At 33.5% G+C, this 16,176-nt stretch overlaps 1 protein-coding gene across 1 annotated transcript; it reads left to right on the top strand.

Moving 5' to 3' along the window:
- Positions 1–9,066: 9,066 nt before the first annotated feature.
- On the top strand, positions 9,067–10,234 carry LOC122528988 (homeobox protein abdominal-A homolog). Its single transcript, XM_043654694.1, has 3 exons — positions 9,067–9,142; positions 9,474–9,557; positions 9,602–10,234. Exons 1-3 carry the CDS (start codon positions 9,067–9,069, stop codon positions 10,069–10,071), a joined length of 630 nt encoding a protein of 209 aa, XP_043510629.1. The 3' UTR covers positions 10,072–10,234.
- Positions 10,235–16,176: the final 5,942 nt, after the last annotated feature.

Raw genomic sequence — 16,176 nt, 5'->3', positions numbered from 1 at the left:
TCCGTGTACGATCGATCCGAGCACACCGCACCAATAACCAGCGTGTACGACGTTCGTGATTTCCTTGAGGCTGTCATTAATTGGAAAAGAAATTAGCGGTCGTGAGCCACGTAGTATTCTCTTTTTCCATTTGGCGAGCCTAGTGGTGCGCAAAGTCGACAAGCAGCTACCGGTTACGTCGGTAACGAGCGATCGAAAGATAGGCGCCGGATTTTTTCCATTTTTTAATTGGCGGTTTACGGTCGCCATAATGATAATGAATTATCAGCGATTCGATTTTTTTTTTTCTTTTTTTCTTTAGAAAAGCAACGCGTGCCAACGAGTCGAGATACTATACGAATTTTGCGAACGAAATTATCTCTCCGCGTTACGTCGAGATCGTTCGTGTCGTTGCCACATCGAGTCAAGTTTAATTTCGTGTTCAAAATTTATGTGAAACACGCGCAATCAAGCAGAATTAATTTTAATTACATGTTCTATACTAATCTCCGTTGGCTCGCCGCCGGGATTAATGACGGCAGTGCAACTTGCACTTTCCACTTGAATTTCATAACGTTCGTGGAACTTCTCTCTCGTCGCGTTTCAACCTTCGATGGCTCGTCGCGGTGAATGTCCAAGCGTTTGCTAAAAATCCCACTAGATTTTAATCCATCGATAAATCTCTATTTTCAAAGATTTATAAAATTATAATTATAATTATAAAATTGTAATATTATTATTGCAAATTATATTTTATATATTATTATTATAAATTATAATTATTATAATACTCTCGTATTTGTAACAATTATCACATTCACGAAACTTAGGTCCTGAATTGATCGAATTGAATATATTTTTTAGACACATTTTACTAATTCTAAAATAATAGTCGTTGGTAGAAAAAAAGAAAATAGAGAATTTTATTGAAAATGCATTCAAATTTGGTTGATATAACTCATTAAAAATTTATGAGTATATTTATACAGGTAACTTTACAGTTATTAATGAGTTGTTAAAATTTGCAAATTTATTAGTATTATTATTCACCGACGTACTTGCTCGAAAAAAACTAGATACAAAAATTCGTACGTACCCAAATATTTCCATTAGAAATTGCCATTTAGAGAAGCAATTAGACGCGAGTTATGAAATGTAAACGAGAAATAAAATTGTCACGTGGGAATTCGTTTCTTATCCGACAATTCGATGTATTTCTTTGGAGCATCGAACGATTTTATTAAGCACCGTGGCAGAGAAAAAAATAATCGACACAACTGGGGAGAGTAGCAAAAACAGATTGCTTCTTCTTCCGTTTCTACGAGCGGCAAATTGCCTCGATTTCACGCTGCAACCGATTCCATCTATCATCCGATATTTATTAAACTTTTACCCACAAGGTCACGTACAAACTCATTTCGACTCGACCTTTCGCGCCTCTCAACATCCACTTCATCACTTTTTCTTCTTTTTTTTTTTTTTCCTTCAACTTTCTCGGACTTTAAATTTACAAAAGTGTCCGCCACGTTAGGAGACTTTCATCGAGCGTCAATTTACACGCGGGTATCCGCGTTTGTTCTGCGTTGGAATTGGACATCTCGAATTAATCTCTTATTGCGCTGAAATAACGTGCCACGCAGAGAATTTTTTTTGTCCCAAAATTATAATATATTCTCTCAGTTTTAAGTATATTTAGGTAAAACAAAATAGGCAAAACAAGTAATAAATTTATTACTTCTGAATAATTTCTATCCAGCGATATTGTATCATGAGTTCAAAAAGAAAGCGACGAATTATCGTATACGGTTCGGTCACTCGTTATGGTCCGCAATCAGTTGTCAGCGCAAGTGATTAACCTCTTGCGCTGGAATGACGTGCCACGCACGTCGAGAATTTTTTGTTCCAATAATTGCAATATTCTCTTAGTTTTAAGTATATTTAAGTAAAACAAAATAGCCAAAACAAGTAATAAATTTATTGCTTTTCAGTAATTTCTATCCAGCGATATTGTATCGACGAGTTCAAAAAGAAAACGACGAATTATCGTATACGGTTCGGTCACTCGTTACGGTTCGCAATCAGGATTTAAACGATCTCTGCTTTCGTATTATGTTCATTGTTAAATAAATTCTGAATAAATGTCAACGACGTTGCAATTATTAGTAATTACAAGTATCTTGTGACAAAACTTTTGTCAATTTTCTCTGCCTCTTTTGGCAGAAAAGCATTCGAAAAAATAAGGATTAATAAGCAAGAATTTATGTCTCCCTATTAGTCAAGGGATTAGAAACTCGGGTGTTTTCTCTCATTGAACAAATCACCACCTCCTTCTTTTCTCTCCTTCTCAAACTTGTACGTAATATTCTGTTAGGATCATCTTGTAAGTTACCTTCAACTGTGGTTATGTTTTGCAGTCCTTTCGAGCGCAGGAATGTATTAGTGGTAATATTGTTTTTTTCAAATAAACATTGCCATTTATTAACAGTAACATAATTTACATTCTAGTTAAATATATTGACATTTCGTGTGCTTGTTGTTAAATTATATCGTAGATTAAAAACTGTATCAACTCCTAAATAAAATAAAATTTTAGATACAGTATCGAAGAAACAACATTACTTATGGGTACCCCTGATAAATACAATTTACGTATGCTATGATTATGCATAACATTGGAAATGTACCTGAAGTAAGAAAGTAGCTCAAAGAAATTGATTTTCTTTTGCTAATGATGCGACTCTTGTTACTAATAGCCTGGTTTCTAGAAATTCGCTATTGGAAAACGTGTGTTTTGCTTCAGCAATGCAACATATTAGCGTGTTCAGCAAAACATCGAGAAAACCAAGAAAAGTGCTACACGATCTGCGAAATTAAATTGCATTTTTTAATACGTGTTATATTTATATTTTAATATATAGTATATAATATAATATTTTGTATTTTGATATATATTATATAATATAATATTTCATATTTTGATATATATTATATTATTAATAATATTATATATTAATATTATATATCATATATATGTTATATTAATTATAATTATAATATTATATTATTATAATATTAATTACTATTATCATATTATTAATAATATGATATATTAATATTATATATCATATATATATTATTAATACAGTTATATAATATAATATTTCATATTTTGATATACATTATATTAATAATATATGATATATTAATATTGTATATCATATATATGTATTATCATATTATTAACAATATAATATATATGATATATAATATTAATTACTATTACTATCATATTATTATATAACATTATAATATTATATAATCATTATTAATATTGTATATCATATATATATGTATTATTAATACAGTTATAATAGTAGTTTATGTATTTTTAATCGTGTTTCGTAATTGGCTGCGTATACATACACGAAGCATGAAGTTTATACAACGTATTGCAATTCTTTTAGAATTATCTTATACACCGTAAGCACTATTGTCACACAGTCAGTCCAAACATATAATCGTTTGATATCTTTTGTTGGACAAATCCATACGTTTACGAATTGAGTAAAACTAATCGATCCGGTTTGTAGAAAATTTATTTATTTTAGCCTCGAGCGATTTTATTTTACGAGGAACCATACGTGTGTATCTGTTCGAGTTCTCTAAAAATCCTGGATGTACTGGAAAAAGATCCTTAGATACGTTTGAAATTTCAAATGAAGAAGAGATTGTACCTATAAATATAAATATCTCTGATACGTGAAAATTTATGTAAATTTCTTGATTTTCTAGATGATGTTATTCTCGATCGTAGTTGTAAATATTTTCAAGCACTCGTTACACCATGCTTTCGCTTCATTTCCAAGTTAGCATGATTATACGCGAAGGATATAATGAACATGTATGTACGAGCGAGGAAATTACGTATGATAATTCGTATGATCTTACGTGTCACCTACTTTCACGCTGCATTCCTATTGATCACTGTTGTATTCGCTTGGAGCAGTCCCCTGTCCTGCTTGGCGAAAAGGAATCCAATTCCAAAGAACGTCGACGTCCGTTCTTTTCTCTCTTTTTCTCAATATTTCACTTTGGCTTTTTAAATTGAAATATTAACTTTGCACTAGAAATTCCCCGAATTCGTTGTAAAAATAATTAGTAGTAGTAATTGTAAAAATCCTCAGTCCCCTAAAAATAATTAATAATTAACGATAGGTGAAGATAATTTTACTTACTCGTCTGTAAATCAAAATTGCAATAAATAGTTACTTACTGTGAGGCATAAATTCGTGAAAATTTAGAGAGATCTAGTGGGATATTTACAGGTGTCTAAATATATCTACGTAAAGTGTCTGTGATTAATAAACGTAATATTGCACGCTTGCAATTAGTATTTTCGCAACCGGGGAATCTTATCTTCGGTCTGGCCGCGTTGGTTATTTAATACGAGACATTTAACGCTGTTAGCGATACTTTGGTCAGTTTATAATGCGGCGAGATGGAGATCTGTACGAGTAGAGAAAGCAACATTTTCTCAATTTCCCCAATGATAAAACTTTTCTGGTAGTTACAAATTACTGGTGTTCATGTGCGATTAATGCCTACATCCGTCTAAAATAAATTTGTCGAGACTGACTAACTTGCTATAAACAACCAGATAATGCTCTCTGGGAATGATTCTTGCAGCAGTGAATGTACTAAAAGTGACTCTAATGCCTGTCGATGACCTTCATTTATTCTATATATATAGAAAGTTAAAGTTTCTCCCCACCTATTTTTGTTAGATAAAATATTTATATAATATAATAATAAATATAATATAAAAATAAAATATAAAACGTCGAAGAACACGAGGAAAAACTAATTTTATTAATTTTAAATTAAATTTAAATGATTTCTTCGTTATGTTTTAGAAATTATTCCTTTCAAATGTTGACCGCCAGAGTAAGAAAATAATATATAATAAAATGATTACGGATTTTATATTTTGCACTTGACAAAGCTGCCTATATATATATATTTCTAAAATATAACAAAGAAATCATTTGAATTTAACTTAAAATTAATAAAATTAGTTTTTCCTCGTGTTCTTCGACGTTTTATATTCTATTTTTATATTATATATATATATATATTTTTTATATTTTATTTTATATATAGTTTTATATTTTATTTTTATATATATGTATTATATATTATATTTATTATTATATTATATTTTATATTTATTATATTTATATTTATATTTATTATTTTTTATATTTTATATTTTATTTAACAAAAATAGCTGGGGAGAAACTTTTGGCCCACCCTGTATATATTATAGGTAGTTACGTACTTGCAAACGTTTGGTATCTCGCGTTGCATCGTCGCAAAACACTCTGACGTATGTCGCCCGCCAAGCAATTGCTGAATATCAGTTCATTGGCCCATCGATCTCTGTGAAACTTATTCTACTTAGCCCCCCTGTGAGTCTGTGACAGCATAGTTTATACTACTTGCCCTATAAAAGTACGAGTATCCTGTTTGTATGTATCCCTGTTTCTGTAATTTCACGAAGAAAAATTGTTTCGCAAAGGGACTTTATTCATTTTATTTATCTCGCGATAAAAATTTAAACGATGCCAGCCAAGAAATAAAAGTAAAATACCATTGAAAGGAATAAGTATATCTGTACAGTTTGGTAAATATTTGAGATACTCTTGTCAAGGGACTCGTCTCAATTAAGAATTTATTTTTACGATTGAGTGATAATTTCATTGTTTATTGTTTGTTAATAAAAGTTACATCAGGTATGCTTAGGTATTTTAAGCATCTAGGAAGGAGATTTTTAGACGATCCAAAGGCATATTTTTCACCATCTAGCAATTATGCTAGCCCTACATATTTCTCCGAATGGTAGCTACTTTAGGCGCGAGAGCAACGTCAATTCAAATGGTTGAAAATCAGTCGAAAAATCTGAAAAATTGAATATGCTGTTCCACGCATTAAAAAGTAACGAGAAACAACGAATATGTTACTCTGTGCATTTTTGCGACGAGCATGCAATAACACGACGACACAAAATACATGGGCAAAGATCGAATATTTTATTCTACTTTTAACATGACACGTGTGTTTATGAATAATTCGCCTGAAGATAAATTTGTGTCTAGGTTCGAAATACCTTCCGCTATTTTCAGAAGGCCGATACATAATACAACTACGGCAATAATCAATGATATTTTTCTGTTATCCGTTATATACGAGGAACGTCTCGAACGAATGATTTATGTATATCGAGGGACACTTTGCAATCAATATATTGACCGAGGCTCAATTATTAACACCGTAACGACCGGCTAATTTTAGAAGGGTTGCCGGCAAGAATTTTCTATCGAGTATTCGTAGAACGTGATTCTTCATCTGGGAAATCTCTAAAGTTTTCTAAAATTTTAATCTGCAAGGAGTGAATGTAAAACGAATAATAAACTCTTCAATTAACAACATTTAGTTTCTAAATATATATTTGTTTTTTTATTTTACAAAAAAAAGTAATATATATATATTTTTCATCTTATATATATTATATATATAGATTATTTACTTTCGAGATAATTAAAATTATTAAAATATTATAAATATTATTTATAATATTTTAATAATTTAGATGTAATAATTATTATATTATATAATATATTAATATATAATATTTATTTAAATAAAAATATTTTAATAATTTTAATATTTATAATACTGTTTATAATAATTTATAAATAATATTATAACATTATAATATTACAATTGAGTAATTTTATTGTTTATTGTTTATTAGTAAAAGTTACATCAGGTATTCTTAAGTATTTTAAGCATCTAGGAAGGAGATTTTTAGACGATCCAAAGGCGAATTTTTCACGATCTAGCACATTATTTATAAATTATTATAAACAGTATCATAAAATTATTAAAACTTTTATATTTAAATAATTACTATATATTAATATACTATATAATATAATTATATTTAAATTATTAAAATACTACAAATAATATTTATAATATTTTAATAATTTTAATTATCTCGAAAGTAAATAATCTAAATATATATATATATATTATTTTTTTGTAAAATAATATTGTAATATTATTTACAAATTATTATAAACAGTATTATAAATATTAAAATTATTAAAACTTTTATATTTAAATAATTATTATGTAGTAATATACTATATAATATAATTATACTTAAATTATTAAAATATTATAAATAATATTTATAACATTTTAATAATTTTAATTATCTCGAAAGTAAATAATCTAAATATATATATATAATAAGATAAATAATATATATATATAATTTTTTTGTAAAATAGTATTATAATATTATTTACAAATTATTATAAACAGTATTATAAATATTAAAATTATTAAAACTTTTATATTTAAATAATTATTATGTAGTAATATACTATATAATATAATTATACTTAAATTATTAAAATATTATAAATAATATTTATAACATTTTAATAATTTTAATTATCTCGAAAGTAAATAATCTAAATATATATATATAATAAGATAAATAATATATATATATAATTTTTTTGTAAAATAGTATTATAATATTATTTACAAATTATTATAAACAGTATTATAAATATTAAAATTATTAAAACTTTTATATTTAAATAATTATTATGTATTAATGTACTATATAATATAATTATATTTAAATTATTAAAATACTATAAATAATATTTATAACATTTTAATTATTTTAATTATCTCGAAAATATATATATACATATATAATTATAGATATATTATAAGGTAAATAATATATATATATATTATTTTTTTTGTAAAATAATAATATTATTTACAAATTATTACAAACAATATTATAAATATTAAAATTATTAAAATGAATTGATTAACCCAGACACAAAAGATATATTAAAGAGTGTCTCCATTCGCGATTTTAGGAGTTTATTACGAAAAGCCAGTAATATTTAATAACCTCTGAAACCTTCTTCGGTATCGACGGACGATAATCGAGAGAAGAAAAGAGAAGAAAAAAAAGAAAGAAAGAAAGAGTCGGCGGAGCAATTAAACGCAGGGGAGGGAAGCCCCCGGAGTAGGAGTCGCGGTGCGGGAGTACCCCTTAAATCGTCGATACTCGCCGCGTCGATAGCCCCGCGGGCACACCGACGCTCTCCTACACTCTCAGCAATTCCCCTTGTCTCTCTCTCTCGCGCCTCTCGTCCGGCGTGGCATCGCATTGTCGGCGCAGACGCCGTGGCAACGCTTATTGATCGCCGTGGCTCTCTGTGCGCTGTGCTCGGGTTGTCCCTGCGGTCGCCTGTCATGCGTCGTCGTCGTCTTTCGCGACGTAGCGACGGTGCCGGGCGTTAGGTATCTTTGCCGATCGCGTGTTCCCGTCTCGTCCGCCAGTTACCGGAGGTAGCCGCGATAACGACCGTGTTGCCAGTGACAGCAGACTGAACACCAAGCAGTGTACACGCTCTTCGTGTTTTCCTCCTCGCGATCGCGGCGGCAAGTGCGCGCAAGTTCGCTCGATCGAGGGAAACGCGCGTCCAATTGTGAAGAAGAAGAAAAGAAAAAGAAAAAAAAAAAAAATCGTCACACGGCCGCCTGGTCCATAGAACGTCCATAGAAAACGAGCCGCTCGTTCGTTAGAGGGAAAGGTATATATCTCGGCTTTCTCGGCTCGAGGTTGTTGCGAGGAAACAGCCAGGAAACGAGGCGATCGCGATCGGCGTCTCTTTCTCGAAGAAACGTCGAAGGTGAAAGTGAATCGGTTCGAGTCGCGGCGGAAGAACGCGTTCGCGAGTTGGCCGGATGCTCGGCCGACAGGTGCGTTCGTACAGGCTGTAGGCCTCACCCGGGACCGGCCGATCGTAACTCCCGGAACGATTGGCTCGAACGCCAGCTCCGGCCAACCGTTCGGACCAATCGCGTACGCGAACACATCCACCGGGACTTGGGCGGCTTTTCCGCGATTCTGGCTCGTTCAAAGGCCGCGAAAAGGCCTTCGAGGACCACGCGTCGCCACCACTCGCTTCTCACGGGGGAAACATGAGTCTGCTGTCTTCTTCCATCGGCAACGTTCGCTGCCTCGCGGACGAGGAGGCCGACCACAATATGCTTCAGGGTAAATCGTCCATCCCGCTTTCGTTTCGTAGATTAGACATTTCAGGTTCACGCTCAAGGTCGATGCAGCTGCGGCGGGCCTCTTGGATTCGGAAGGACAAGTTTGCGTGCGGCTGACGTCGGGACGCGATCGATCACGCTCCGAGACCGTGCTTTTACGTACGTGCATTCACGCACACGTACTCGCGCTCGTTACGTTTGCATTTTCACGTCGGTTTTTGTCAGCGACGCGTGAAAAAAAAAAAAAAAAAAAAAAAAAAAAAATAGTATTGCTTGTAACATTTTCAGTAGGTAAAATGATTCTATACTTTTCAATTTTCATGTAACTACAGAGATCCGCAGTCTAATCAATATCTTCATTTACGAATATTTCGCGCGATATCTAACCATCAATCGGAAGGACGACGGCGAGTGTGGTAAGTGTATATGGAAAGAGTCGACTGTTGGTGTTAGTGCAAAGGGTTGAAAAGGCAAATCTTCCTGCATGAAAAAACTAACCTAGGCAAATCTGCGTTCTTGACGTTTCCAGGACCGAACGGTTGTCCGAGGCGCAGGGGCCGGCAGACGTACACGCGGTTCCAGACGCTCGAGCTGGAGAAGGAGTTCCACTTCAACCCATACCTTACGCGACGGCGGCGAATAGAGGTCGCGCACGCCCTTTGCCTCACCGAACGTCAGATCAAGATCTGGTTCCAGAATCGGCGGATGAAGCGGAAGAAGGAGCTGAGGGCGGTGAAAGAGATCAACGAGCAGGCCAGGCGGGAGCGCGAGGAGCAGGATATCATGCAAAAGCAGCAGGCCGAGAAGCAGGCGAAGTTGCAGCAGGAGCAGCAGAACGCCGCGCTGCAGCATCAGCAGCAGCATCACGTGAGCGGCCTCGACAAGACGCAGAGCGATCTTCTGAAGGCGGTCAGTAAGGTGCCCACATAGGAGACTTTGCTGAGCCGGTTGTCTTTCTTTTAAAGAAGAAACAAGAGACTGGACGCAGCTTTTAGACGCAGACATCGAAGCGAAGTAGCTGGTAAAAGGTCGGCCAAAATGTGTGTGTAGAGGACCTTTAAAAAAAAAAAAAAAAAAAGAAAAACGAGAAAAAGTCGCTGTCCGAGCAACTTTGTCCCCTTTTGGAGCAGTCGATCGGTATTTGTTCCTTCTCCTCGCGTGTCGTAGCGGATGACTCATCGACATGAGTCTAATAGCTCGCCGCAGCTGCATCGTAGCAGTGGGAGCGTTAAGTGCTGCACGTCGCCGCACTTGCGTGTCTTCATTTTCATTTGAACGCAGACGAGCGGCGACTACGATCATTCAGGTGTCCTCGAACAAGGGAAAAGTCACACGAGGGTGTGAAGTTTCGTCGTCGAGCGTTTACGAGCGCGTGTTTGATAAAAAAAAAAAAAAAAAAAGAAGGGAAAAAGGAGGGATTATCGATTATTTATTATTGGCTCGTCCAACCTTTGATCAGCGTGCCAGCAAGCCACAACACGGGCTTGCGCAGTGTGCTCATTGCGCGAGCGATAAATGCATTTTTAACGAGAAATCTGTTGCTCGCCGAGACGTAAAGATGCGCGATATAGCAAATTGATTCGATTTTACCATTTGAATCAGCTTCATTCTTTCGTGTTTTTTTTTTTTTTTTCTAAACGTTGAAGATGGTAGAAATCGGTATTTTGATTAGGGCAGGTCAGGGGCCTGCGCACTAGACACCGGCAGAGAAGTTTCAAGAAGACTTTTCCTTTCAATTCGTTATTATTCATTTTCTTAGTTCAACAGTTGCAACATTTAGATTGCAATAGAATTCGGTGGGACAACTGTTTTTTTCCGTTCAAATTTCACATCGTTCGCGAAACGAAACGAAATGTAGAAATGGAAACGGCTTTTTAAAACTTTGGACGTAAAGTTCTAGAAAATGATGTCGGTTACCTTTTCGTTTCGCTTATCTCGGAGTAGTCCGCCGATAAGGTTAATGATATGCGCGACTGCAAATTGTTTAAAGAAACATTTCATCACCTCGAAAACGAGTGGTTTCAACCTCTTGCGCTGGAATGACGTGCCACGCACCGTCGAGAATTCTTTTTGTCCCAAAATTGTAATGTTTCCTCAGTTTTACGTATATTTAGGTAAAACAAATAATAAGTTTATTGCTTCTCAATAATTTTTATCCAGCTATATCGTATTGACGAGTTCAAAAAGAAAGCAACGAATTATTGTATACGGCTCGGTCGCTCGTTATGGTCCGCAATCAGTTGCAAGTGGTTAACCTCTTGCACTAGAATGACGTGCCACGCACGTCGAGAATTTTTTGTTCCAATAATTGCAATATTCTCTCAGTTTTAAGTATATTTAAGTAAAACAAAATAGACAAAACAAGTAATAAATTTTTTACATCTGAATAATTTCTATCCAGCTATATCGTACCGACGAGTTCAAAAAGAAAGCGACGAATTATCGTATACGGTTCGGTCACTCGTTATGGTCCGCAATCAGTTGCCAGCACAAGTGGTCAACCTCTTGCGCCGGAATGACGTGCCACGCACCGTCGAGAATTTTTTTTGTCCCGAAATTGTAATGTTTCCTCAGTTTTAAGTATATTTAGATAAAACAGAATAATAAATTTATTGCTTCTCAATAATATCTATCCAGCGATATCGTGCCAACGAGTTCGAAAGAAAAAGAAATCGACGAATTATTGTATACGTATTCGGTCGCTCGTTATGGTCCGCAATCAGTTGCCAGCGCAAGTGGTTAAAACATCACGTTATTGTAATTTACGCGTAACCATTTCCACGCGAAATGCGTCTCTGCGAGTTGTTTGGAACTCGAACAGTTCCAATGCCGGTGTTAGGCGTGTAGAGAGGCACTGATTGTGATGGAAAATTACGTATTATTATTCCTAATGAAGCTTGTAATTAGAACGAGGGATGGAGGCTCTTTGTTGAAAGTGACGCCGCAATTATTCCTACCGGATGTACGCTGACCTTTATAAATGCGCTCGAACATTTAAATATTTGCTCTTGACACCGATATTAAATAACAACGATGCGTCTGAAAGAGGGAAAAGCTTGGTTACGACTCTCCCTCCTCTCTGTTTCTTCTTTTGCTTATCAATTTTCCTCCACTTTCGAGAACGTTCGTCCTTGTGCGATGCACGTAAATGCTACTCGACCCGGCATCTAATCGATAACGCATCCCCGTGAATTCTCAGATTAATATTAAGCCAAGAGATTGCTCGCTGAATATCATCTTAGACTTTTGTGCAAATTTATATATATATATTTTTATATGTATAATTTATTGTGCAAATTTATATATATATTTTATATATGTATAATTTATGCAAATTTATATATATATATATATATATATTTTTTTTTACTGAACGCAGTTAACTTCTTGCGCTGGAATGACGTGCCACGCATTCTTCTTTCAAAATTCTAATATTTTCTCAGTTTCAAGTACATTCGAGTAAAACAAAATAGGCAAAACAAATAATAAATTTATTGCTTCTCAAATAATTTCTATCCAGTGATGTCATATGATATCGACGAGTTGAAAAAGGAAGCGACGAATTATTGTATACGGCTCGGTCGCTCGTTATGGTCCGCAATCAGTTGCCAACGCAAGTGGTTAAAGAAACGGAGATTTCATTCACATCTTAAATACTGTAACTTTGTCGCATGTATCTTTGTGTGCATTTTGAATGTTTTTACAATTCTTCGTTAGCCTCTCCACAAATGATAATCTGCATTTATTTCACGACACTGTGCAAAACTTTGATATTTTTAGTAGATCAGGAAACGAGTCTTTAGTCGTTCTTCCAGATAGTAAACGAATCTTTGAAAATCATTTTTCACACGTTGCAGAAGCATGATCCGATGACGTGGATCGAGTAAAAACAGACGACAAATTAAACACGTCGAGCAGTTCGTAGCAAATAGCCATTACTTCTCGATTATTTATTCGTTCGACTCAAATGTCCTTCGTGAAGTTAAATTTATCTTAATTTACATTTATATTGAACGTAAATTAGATGGCTGGTTGTAGAAAGAAACGAGTGAAATAGAATCACAAAGGTTCAGAGTTGTTAACACTAATACCATCAAAAAACGAATTGAATATGATTTGAATATGATCATTGACCATGATGGCCATTTGAATATGATTTTTCTTAGATATTTTATAGAAAGTGTATTTTTGAAGACTCGAATGACTTCTTCTCTAAAAATACATAAATAAAAGCTTGCTCTACTCTTATTCTATCGTCAAGATTTTCCTTTTTTTTTCCTTTTTTTTTTTACCTTCGTATCTCTGATATTAAAATTTTTGGCAGTTCTAAAGTTGAAAGAAGATGATGATGTCTGATGTCTCAGCTTCGGCTCGATTCATTTTCGATTTCGATTCTATCCGCGGACCGTTCCTTGTTTTCTTTTTGCGACGACGAGTCTGTTGCGAGCGTGTAAAATATAGCAATCGATAGCGAGACACACGAGAGCGCAGTGGTTTATGCAAATAAAGTCGTACCATTACCGGTCCGCGTTTCGCTCTTTCCATTTAAAGATCTGGCGTACCTGCCATTCGAAGGAAGCGGCCGCGCATATTTATGATCCTTGCCCCGGGTTCTTTTGGCATGCCACTTCTAGCAACTCCTGTGTATGACAAAAAAAAAAATTGAAAGTATCTGAGGCAGAAATAATGCTGGCTACGCTCTATAATATCTCGAACGTCTGTCTGCTGGAAATAATGCAACGTCGGATTGTCGCCCGTTTCAAAACCAATGGCGCTCGAACGGAATAACGCGGCGTGCTACTCGTCAGATAAGATTGGTTCCTGTAAATTTAATTTTCATCGACTCGTTCTGCCGCCCGTTCGTTTTCTCGCATCGAGACACCGAACTTCCGTACCGATATCACCCGATTTGATAAATTATAAACTTCGATTACTTGGATTATTATTATTATTATTATTTAGATCAGATTTATCATTATTATTGTTTAGATTAGTTTTTTTATTATTATCATTATTATTTAGATCAGACTTATCATGATCATTATTATTTAGATCAGATTTATTATTATTATTATTATTTAGATCAGATTTATCATTATTACTGTTTAGATTAGATTTATTATTATTATTATTTAGACCAGATTTATCATTATTATTATTATTTGTTTAGATTAGATTTTTTATTATTATTATTATTTAAATTAGATTTATTATTATTATTATTATTATTATTATTATTATTATTATTATTATTATTATTATTATTATTATTATTATTATTATTATTTAGATCTGATTTATCATTATTATTTATTTTTTTTTTTTTTTGTCAATTTATAGAATATAAATTTCGACTTGGGTTATTATTTTTGTCACTGATCGTTTTTCAGAGGCAGGGCGAGAAATTTATTTTTTGTTTTTTACTTTTCGTTTGAGAATTTGTCACACGGCATAAAGTGTAGAGATAAATTTCAATTTCTGACAAAATCAAATTGTCGAGTAATCCAAGTGTTTATTTTCTGATATCAAGTGGCAATTAATACTCTTCACTGATAAAAATCACTTTGAATTACTTTGAAAGTTTCCGGAGCTATTATCTTTTGTTTTTTTTTTTTTTTTCCCTTTTTAAGTGTTATCTTGCCATGTAGGTCAGATAGCGTCGCTGTGAATTGCCAAATTGTAAACCTTATTATTTATCAATTAAGTAACATCATCAGTTATGTAAGTGATCGCGTGTGTGCAAGAGAAATTTTTTCTTCAAATTGTTATCAAAAAAAGATGGAAGACATACAAGTTTTTTTTACAAAAAAATAATGAAATAATTATCTTTCACAAAGCCGTACGAACACACGTATGCATGTACGTACACCAGTGGCAAAGTTTTTCATTCAAAGTGCTCGACAAGGATTCGTTACTGCATCGAATGTTACAGTTACAGGAAATTGTTCTCGAGGAAGTGAAACCCTTCCTGTCGGGCTACCACTAGACAATCTATTCCTTCCCGCAAACAATAGTGTATCTACGGTACCATAACTAACATTCCAATTAATGTTGCTAGCGTACCGTATGATAACTAACGAAACGAATTGAAGTGCAAAGAGCGATTGTTACTTCGAGCGATCGTTACAAGACTGTTTTCTAAAGGATAAATTAATCTGAGAAAAATTAACGGTAATAACAATCGTGTTTCTCACCGTTTACAATTGTATAGAAATGTATCTGTTAAATTATAAACGCGTTTTATTTTATTTTATATTTATTTTATTTTATTTTATTTTATATTTATTTTAGTTTATTTTATTTTATTTTATTTTATTTTATTTTAGTTTATTTTATTTTATTTTATTTTATTTTATTTTATATTTATTTTATTTTACTTTATTTTATTTTATTTTATATTTATTTTATTTTATTTTATTTTATTTTATTTTAATTTTATTTTATTTAATTATGTTGCTCTTTATTTATCCGCAAACAACTGCTCAATGATCGACGCATTTTAATCCGTGACGTTATCCGCTGAACTTTACACCTAGAATATTAACTCACAGTCAGCTTTTTATACTTGCCAATATTAGTAGTTACGTAATCTCTCAGAATTTTCAGAATTTTTCTTCCGTTGGTTTGTACATTTGCAAAGTTTGTACATTTCAACTTATTTTTTTGCCCCTTTTCTCCTTCTCATAATAAGTAAGAATAATAATCCAAATAGTATCCATCCGAATCTAAATAAGACAGCATCTATCTAATCTAAAATAAGAATCTAGATAATCAAACAACTTGCTGCTCTCCGTATTCTCTACACAAAAGCAAGACCTTTCGTTCCATTTCGCCCAAAGTAAACAGACCGAGATCGCGTTGGAATTTCAGGATACACTTACAAATACTTTAATAGTTAATAGAATCTAGCTAGGGAAACGCGTCAAAAGCGCGTTGCGATCGTAGTTCAATGTATGAGCGGCACGCTCGACTTTCAATCAAACGGAACGAGACACGACTGCGCGATGTCTTCGAAAAGGAAAAAAAAAAAAAAAA

This window comes from Frieseomelitta varia, unplaced genomic scaffold (assembly GCF_011392965.1).
Source record: "Frieseomelitta varia isolate USP_RPSP 00005682 unplaced genomic scaffold, Fvar_1.2 scaffold_274, whole genome shotgun sequence".
NCBI lineage: Eukaryota > Metazoa > Arthropoda > Insecta > Hymenoptera > Apidae > Frieseomelitta > Frieseomelitta varia.
Note: the sequence above shows the minus strand (reverse complement) of the source record. Positions and strands in the feature narration are given on the sequence as shown.